The sequence below is a fragment of the Paramacrobiotus metropolitanus genome, unplaced genomic scaffold (genome assembly GCF_019649055.1).
Source record: "Paramacrobiotus metropolitanus isolate TYO unplaced genomic scaffold, Prichtersi_v1.0 Parri_scaffold0000001, whole genome shotgun sequence".
Taxonomy (NCBI): Eukaryota; Metazoa; Tardigrada; class Eutardigrada; order Parachela; family Macrobiotidae; genus Paramacrobiotus; species Paramacrobiotus metropolitanus.
Window position 1 is genome coordinate 4,342,611 of NW_026570221.1, and position 8,488 is coordinate 4,351,098.

The following is an 8,488-nucleotide window of genomic DNA, read 5'->3' on the forward strand; positions in this document are numbered from 1 at the left end:
TCAAAATGGAACAGCAACGGGGTTATCTGGAGAGCTCAGCGGACGAATGGAAAGTGAAGTATGAGCGCCAGAAAGAAATCGCAAAAGAATATCTGAAGATGGCAGATGATAGAACAATGGAAGGTCATCTCGCCATCAGTGACCTCAACGAAAGTATGTCCGAGGAATCAGCGGAAAGGTCACGACACTTGGCGGAATTGAAGGACGAGTGTGACCAGTTGCGCCAAAAGGTTACCGAAGCAGAAGCTAAACGGGATGAATACGCCGCCAACCTTGCAGAGGTTACACAACGGTTGACAAAGCTGGCAACGGAGACGTTTAAGCTCGGGAACGATCTGAAGCTGCGAGAGGAAGGTATCAGTACTCTGCAACATGAGTCAAAAGGTCATCAGAAACGTGCGGATGAAGCAGAAAAACTACGTGATGACGCAATCAAGGCGATGCGTGAGGCGAGAGACATTACAGCCACTGAAGGAGAACGCCTGAAAGAAGAAATTAAAAAGGCCAACCAGGAGAATGAAAAGGTCACGGGAGACATTCAAAAGGTCACTAAGGACGGACTCAAATGGCAAAAAGAAGCACGACGACTGGATATAATGGTCACGTCATTGGAAATGAAAGACAAAGAAAAGAGCCAAGAAATCACGAAGCTGAATGCTGAACTACTCGAGATGACCACTACAGCACTGGCGAAAGATGTTGAGTTGATTGCAATCAAGAATCAACTGAGATCAGCCGCCGGAGAATACCAGAAACTTGAAGGAGATGTGAAACAGTTGACCGAACATATTAACAAGGCGCAAGAAGAAACCGAAAGGGTTGTACAAAAGGAAACTTTCAAGTGGCAAGACCATACGCGAAAGGTCAAGCTGGAGAATACGGAGTTGAAGTTAGAGCGTGATGACCTCCATTTGAAAGTTAGACGCCTCGAGGACAAAAACAAGGCACTCCAGATGTCTAACAAGCATAAGGACGAGCCACTCCTGCAGCATGGAGTCAAAACAGCAAAGGTGGAATCACCTCCGCCCAGTTACAGCAAGGCGCATGAAACGGGCAAAAGCCTCCATTTCGAGATGCCGCTACGAACCGGTACTGGCAAAGGAAACGCAGTCAAGACGGAAAAAGATGGAGAAAAGGTCATCGATGATCGGACATCAGAAGGTCACAGTCGGCCGCCAACTTTCGATGGAACCTCACACTTCGCCCGTCACGTCGAAACAAAGGTCATCGAAGACGAAGGACGACGGGATGAACGACCCCGCAGCTAGGAGCGTGAAACACGATCCAATAAGAAAGCAGCAAGGCGCCGTCGAAATAGCGATGATAGTGACGACTCTAGCGATGAAGACAACAATCAGAAGTCGGCAAAGGAATTGACAAAAGCACTTAACTCCATGGCCCGGAAAACGACCCTATATGACCTTTGATGGAAGTCGCGACGCTGTGAATGGCTGGAAAAGACTGGTCAAGGAAACCCTAAGAACCTACCAGCTTACTGACGATCAAATCATGATCGAAACAGCCAGCGCGGTAAAGGGCCCAGCCAAAACTTGGTTTGAGGGAGAAATGGACATCGCATCGGAAGACGGAATCGAATATTCGATAACCGAATGGATGGATAAATTCAAAGATAAATACGGCGACCGAGACGAAGAAGTCTTAGGCTTACTTGAGGCCTACGCAAGGAAGTTCGAACTGGGAAAAGAATCGCTCGACCAGTATTACCAGGCGATGATGCGCTTTAATGCAAAGAGAATCATCACTGAAAAGCAAGCAGTCAGGTTCCTTATTGAAGGATGTAGAGTGGACAATGACCTTTACAAGGCATTACGGGCACAAAAGTGCAAAACGCCAACCGACGTGAAAGACTTTTTCCGACATTGGGCAACGGGAGAAGAAAAATACAAGGCACCAAAAGGTCAACGTAACCAGGAATACGTAACCATCCGTCAAGGTCAGGTCGAACCGGTGCCACAGCAACGAGGCGCAGCCGCACCGGTTCAGCAGCAAACGGAATATCGCGCGGAAACTCCGGTCAGAGAGGTCACAGAAAGAGTGACCTCTATTGACAGTCAGACGGGACAGCCGATGACGTATGCGATGGTGGCTGCTATACAAGCGGCGGCTCAAGTGAGGCCAGTAGCCCAGAATGTGGCTCCCCAGAATGTAGCCCCGCTGCCACCTCAGAATATGCCTCCCTCGAATATGGGGTTACCGCAACAAGGTAATCTCGGCGGATATGGAAATGGTAACGGGAATTGGAATGGAGGTCAAGGAAACTTCCAGCAGAATCGAGGTCAAGGTCAAGGCAACTTTTAGCCCAACAGAGGAAATCAGAACAACTTTCAGCAGCAACAAGGGTCACGAACGGAATACAAGTTTCAGCTGATTAACAACTGGGTGGCAAACGGCGTGCAGATGTGCCAGTACTGTATGTACGGCAACCACCAGACACAAGGATGCAAATTTGCCAACACGCCAGCAGATCAGAACCCGAACTTATTTGCCTTTAGGGAATGGCAACGGTTGCGCAACACGGGTGGTTGGCACCAAGCAGTCGCAAACGGATACGACCTCATCGCCCAATGGTTTCAGCACAGGGCAAACTTCCAAAACCAGCAAGGAAACGGAAATAGTGCTGGCCAGAACAACGGCGGCTACGGCCGAGGTGGCTACGGCCGCGGCGGCTTCAGAGAAAGGGGCAGAGGCTATGGCCGCGGGAATTATGGCGGTAACCGAGGCGGCGGAAATGGTGGCGGCCAAGGTAACTACTACAACAATGGTGGTGGTGGTGGCGCCCAGAACAATGGAGGCGGCCAAAACAATGGCGGACAGCAGCAAGGAAATGTACAAGGCGCACAACAAGGAGGTGCGCCGGTTCAGAGAAACGGGCAAGAACAGTAGGCGCCGGTGAGCCTGCTGATCGCCCCGACCCTAAACCACCGGATAAAGGGGGAACGGAAAGGTCACCACTGCAGAATGGTACTGCAGTGAACGTGACCACTGCGACGGCTATACAGATGCCGTCAGCGAAGAAGGAAAGTGGACCGGCTAGATGGATGCCGTCAACGCAAAGAGGAAATGGAACGGCTATACGGATACCGTCACAGCAGCAAAAAGAACTGGTTACCGGGAAACCAGCACAAGCGGATAAAAGGTCACCGCAGAATGGTACTGCGAGTGGGAATGCGCAAGTGGGCAAAAGGTCACCGCAGAATGTACTGCGAGTGGGAACGCGCAACGGGACAAAAGGTCACCGAAGAATGGTACTGCAAGTGGGAACGCGCAACGCGAACAAAGGTCATCGCAGAATGGAACTGCGAGTGGGAATTGTCGTGACGGTAGCGCGACACTGCAAAAAGGGCAGCAAACTGAAAGGTCACCGTATTGCAGTGAGAAGATGTTAGCAGAACGACGCGCATTACGGAACGCGAAAATTCAACAAGCGCTGCTGAACCAAAAGAAACCGCAGACTGATTATCCAGAAGGGGTGGAAACGCACCATGAGTGGTTCCGAAAACACATGGAAGAAAACGGCAAGGCGGATGAACAAAGGTCATCACAGCAGAACGAGACTGCGAGAAAGAAAGATCAAAGGTCACCTTCCGTGGGAAAAGTCCAAGTAAAAGGTCAGGGAGTTAGTGCGAACGCTAAAGGTCACGCCGACAGCGTCGTGGTAAAAGGTCAAGAAACAGACTTGACACTGCGAACAGCGCAGCAGAAGAATAGCGAACCGGCACAACAGAACTCCGATGACTCACTTGTGGATGCAGTAACGCTGCAACGGGAAGGAGATATGGCAAAAAGTGGCCATTGGTTCCCAGTACCAGAGGCACTGGGAACCGAAAATGAAAGGTCACCAACACTTGAAGAGATAGCGGCAATACAGAAGGAAGCAGCAGCCGCAGCGAAACAATCGCTTGTACCGGACTTGGAATGGTCAAAGCCTATCCCAGTACCAGAGGCACTGGGAGTAAAAAGTGTTAAAATCCGGACAAACAAAAAGATAGAAGTCCCATGGGAGATATTGAAGCGAATAACTGAAGAGGAACAGATGTTCGCAAGCGAAATCCGCGGCAAAGCGATTGAACAATTGAAAGATCACCAGAAGAAAACGGGACCGGAGGTTATTGAAATATCCTCAGATGAAGGGAGTGCGGTTCAAACTGAACGTGAGCATAGCGCCCCAGCACAATTTGATGCAAAGGTCAATCCGCAAAGGACATTAACCCCAGAAGAAAGAGCCGGGAGTTGTCACCACGGTTGCTATGAAGACCAGCGTAGAATACAACCGCAAACAGAATGCACTAATTGTACCCAAGCCGCATCCCAAGATGACCTTTCGGAATGGCCAAAATGCAATGCAGCGACAGCAGACCTTAAAGGTCACATCCTAAAAGAAGTGAGGAGCATCTTACGGACCGTGAGCATGTGTAACCCACACATTGAACGATATCATTGGAATAGATATCGAGCGTGGCTCTCTTGCGTCAGAAATTTCATATACGGAAGAGGGAAATGGTTGCAATATTGGCAACGGTGTGTAGATAATGGAATCCAGAACCCTCATGAAAGAATATTGTCAAGACGGAAACTTGAAATTGAAAACGAAGAAATGAACGAAGAGATTCAGTTATGGGAAAATGCGAGAATTGAATTATTCTGGGACTTCCGTATCAACCACATGTATAAAGGTCAAGGGAAAACGATTAACTTCCCATCAGGACTCGGCACACCCGTTTACGAGTCAGTCGAGCAATTCTGCAAGGCACTTCATCATGACGACTCGGATATATTTGAAACGTATTGGAAGAAGTTCGAAGACGAAGTCCCCATATTTGACATTAAGGAAATGCGGGAGTTACAAGTGACTCGCAAAATAAGGGAAGCCGGTTTTATGATAAAGAAGAAGTTGACCTTTGCACCAGACCCTGACGGAGTTGAATACCCGGAACGTGGTGGTGATACGTGGTGTATGTATGAAACGATTCCGAGTGATGACTTTGTCACCGAAGAACTGATGGCAAATTGCGTCTTCGTTGGTTCCAAAAGACCTAAAGGTTACGAAACGGTCCAAACAGATAAAGGTGACAAAGATACTGACAAAGAAACTGAAAAAGAGGAAACACCAATAGTGGAAGAAAGATCGAATGAAACAGAAGAACATTCCCCGAGTGCTGTTGAAATAGCACAAATGTTAACCGATAGGGGAGCAATGTGGAAAAGGTTTCAAGAGGAAGTAGAAAAGATAACGAAAGGTCAACAAGACCCAGTAACGGAGGCAAAAAACGGAGAAAGGTCACTCGATAACGGTGAAGAATGTCTGCCGGTCGAGCAGACCAAAAGGCCACTGATGAGCCTCGAGGAGATTGACGAATTGCAAAGGGCAAACCAAGAAGAAGAAAAGTCAAACTCGGATGAAACAAAAAAGGTCATCGACGAAAATCCGAGTGGCACGGAGTCACCCGAGAATCGCCGCACGATATGGACGGAAGACGAAAGAAACGGGCAAACCTCTGCTCAAAAATCTGAAAGCGAAAAAACTTAACGATTCGCGGGGAAATGAAAGTGACCTTTCATCCGGCGACGAAGGAGTTGATGAACTTCCACTTGAAAAGGCTGACAAAGGTCAAGCTACTGCACAAGAATGCGAGAGCAGTGACTCAAACTCGGAATGGACGAGTTCAAGCGATAACTCAACGACTTCAGAAGATTCAGGTGTAAATGACCTTTCCGAACAAGAAGACATGTTAGACTTGGATGAAGACGACAAAGTCGATGAGGAAAAGGAACAAGATATAAAAGTTAGAAGAGTTAAAATTCAGCGAACGGGACTGGATAAAGATGTGATTAGAGTTTACAGCGACCAGCGAATCAAGCTCAAACTGTCAATTTGCACACGCGTAAAGGTCAAGATGGGAAGATATGCACCTGCCTCAACGAAACTGATGTTCACACCCGTCTGCAAGCTGAGACTGATGTACAGCCATTAACAGGAGTGACAGAACACCGAGGAAAGCACTTTGAACTGGTCATTGCAAATCATAGTAGTAAAAGGTTGACAGTGAAGAAGAATCAACTTCTGGGCTACGTAGAGCCCTACGAGCATATGGAAAGCATAAAGGTCAACAGCGGCACAGTAAAGAACGTGCTCGATGATCCCGAGGTGGATGATACGACGAAAGCAGAACTGACAAAGATCATCGGAAATTTGAAGCTGGGACCTGACCTTACACAAAAACAGAAGAATGACGTGTACAACGCGTTCTGGGAATTTTGGAAGGTCTTACCGACTTCTAGGAAACCGTACGGCGATGTAAAGGGAATCACCCATGTAATTGATACGGGAGATGCAAGACCAGTTAAATGCAACCCGGCCAGAACCAGTTGGACAGGCCGAGAGTTCATAACGAAGCATATTGAAAAGATGCTGGCGCAAGATGTCATCGAACCGTCGGATGCTGACTGGAGTTTTCCAGTCGTGCTTGCAGCGAAGAAAAATGGGGACGGAACAATGGAGACAAGATTCTGCATCAACTACATCATGCTGAATAAACTGACGAAAAAGAATAATTATCCGTTACCAAACCCAGATGAGTTGCTAGATGCATGTGCAGGCAACAAATATTATGGAAAAATGGACTTGCAAAGTGGATTTTGGCAGATCCCAATGGATCCAGCTTCCATCGATAAGACGACCTTTGTAACTCAGGACGGAATGTTTCGATTTAAAAGAATGCCGTTTGGAGTCTGCAACGGGCCAGCAACATTTCAACTGTGTATGGACAAAGTACTTTTGAAAGCGAAAAGAAAGGGTTGCGTTTTCGGGTACATTGACGACGTTATCTTCGCTGGAAAGACTTGGGAGATTTTCATGCAGAATATGATAAACGTCTTACAGAGTTTGGTTGAAGCGGGATTCACGATTAAACCGACGAAATGTGAATTCGGAATGAGAGAAATGGGATTCCTGGGTCACATGGAATCAGAATGGACCCTGAAAAGGTCACCGCAGTCTCCGAATTCAAACGACCTCAAACAGAAAGGCAGTTAAGGTCATTCCTTAGTCTTGCGAACTATTACCGCAAGTTCATAATGGGATATGCACAGAAGACGTGCCACTTGTACGAATTACTCAGACAAGACAAACAAGTGAAAAAGGATTGGAATAAAGTACGTGAAGAAGAATTCAACAGTCTGAAACAGCTGTTATGTGAGGGCCCAGTATTGGCGAAATTTGACCCCGCAAAACCAACTGTCATTGAATGTGACGCGAGTAAAGAGGGAATAGGAGCCGTCCTCTCACAAGAAGGTCATCCGATCGCGTACGCGAGTCGCGTCTTACACGCAGCTGAAAGGAACTACGGCGTAACGGAATGGGAATGTCTGGCACTAGTGTTTGCTGTCAGGAAATTCAAGCCATTTATTGATTACGCGGAATTCACCGTAAGAACGGATCACCAGGCGCTGACCGACCTATTAAGGTCAGAGACGAATAAAGTTGGAATGAATAAGCGTTTGACCAGATGGGCAATGGCACTACAAGGTCACCAGTTCAAGATTGAATATAAACCAGGGAAATATTGCGATAACGCGGACGCATTATCAAGAGCGCCAATTGAAGGTCCAACTGGCCAAGAAGAAGAATTTGACGAAATCCCTAACTCTGAAGATTACAAGAAGGAATTTGATACGAAAGAACCAGAAACTGAAATTGGGCAGTTGTTTCTACAGATGGTGGAACAGAGAGAGAAACGTCTAAAGGTCAGTTCAGCTACGGCGAAGGAGTCGGCTTAAACCGGAGTAAACGCGAATCGGGTGAAAAGCTGGTTGCCCGCCCTTAGTGACTTAAAGGTCACCGGACCCGGAACAGGATCTGAAGCTCAAAACGGAAAGGTCACCGGACTTGACGCATCAGCGGAGAAGCAAGATGACCTTTGGGAAACGGACAAAGTGGCCCAAGCGTTGAATGAATGTCCGATTAAGTTGTTAAGATTCCCGAAGCAGATGAAAAAGAGATATAAACCGCTACCGCGCTGTAAGGTCATCCGGGATTGGAACGAACTTAGCACGGCGACAGTTCGTATCGTTAACTTGCAAGGTGACGAAGAGGAAGAGGATGACTCGAATCTGCAACTACGAAACAAACAGCTGTACGATCCCCATTTGGCAATGATAATCGATGAGCTGGAACACTTACCGGATGCGGAAACAAGATCAAAATTTGAAGTTCATTACCAATTGTGGAATGGCATATTGTACCGAGTAAAGGATAAAAATGGGAAACTTGAAAGGTCATATGTGGTACCATTGTCAGTGCGAAGGGCGATAATTCACGCATTGCACGATGAAAAGGCGGCAGGACATCTGGGCTTCGAAGAGACATTGTCAGCAATCCGACTCCGATATTATTGGGATCGAATGAGTACAGACGTAAAGAATTACATACTTGCCTGTCAAGGATGACAATTCCGCAAGACGCCAAGGA

At 47.4% G+C, this 8,488-nt stretch overlaps 1 protein-coding gene across 1 annotated transcript; it reads left to right on the forward strand.

Annotated features, from left to right (window-relative positions):
• Window positions 1-5: 5 nt before the first annotated feature.
• LOC129581595 (uncharacterized abhydrolase domain-containing protein DDB_G0269086-like) lies at window positions 6-6,026 on the forward strand. The gene is made up of 4 exons (XM_055472778.1): window positions 6-1,161; window positions 1,523-2,224; window positions 2,514-2,900; window positions 5,710-6,026. Exons 1-4 carry the CDS (start codon window positions 6-8, stop codon window positions 5,991-5,993), a joined length of 2,529 nt encoding a protein of 842 aa, XP_055328753.1. The 3' UTR covers window positions 5,994-6,026.
• The last annotated feature ends 2,462 nt before the right edge of the window (window positions 6,027-8,488 follow it).

Bases quoted from the DNA above. Each gene is read 5' to 3' on its own strand.
- LOC129581595 (XM_055472778.1), top strand. From the start codon at position 6: ATGGAACAGCAACGGGGTTATCTGGAGAGCTCAGCGGACGAATGGAAA. The intron at 1,162-1,522 runs GTCACAGTCGGC...TGATCGAAACAG, and splicing joins CGATGATCGGACATCAGAAG to CCAGCGCGGTAAAGGGCCCA. The intron at 2,225-2,513 runs GTAATCTCGGCG...ATTTGCCTTTAG, and splicing joins TATGGGGTTACCGCAACAAG to GGAATGGCAACGGTTGCGCA.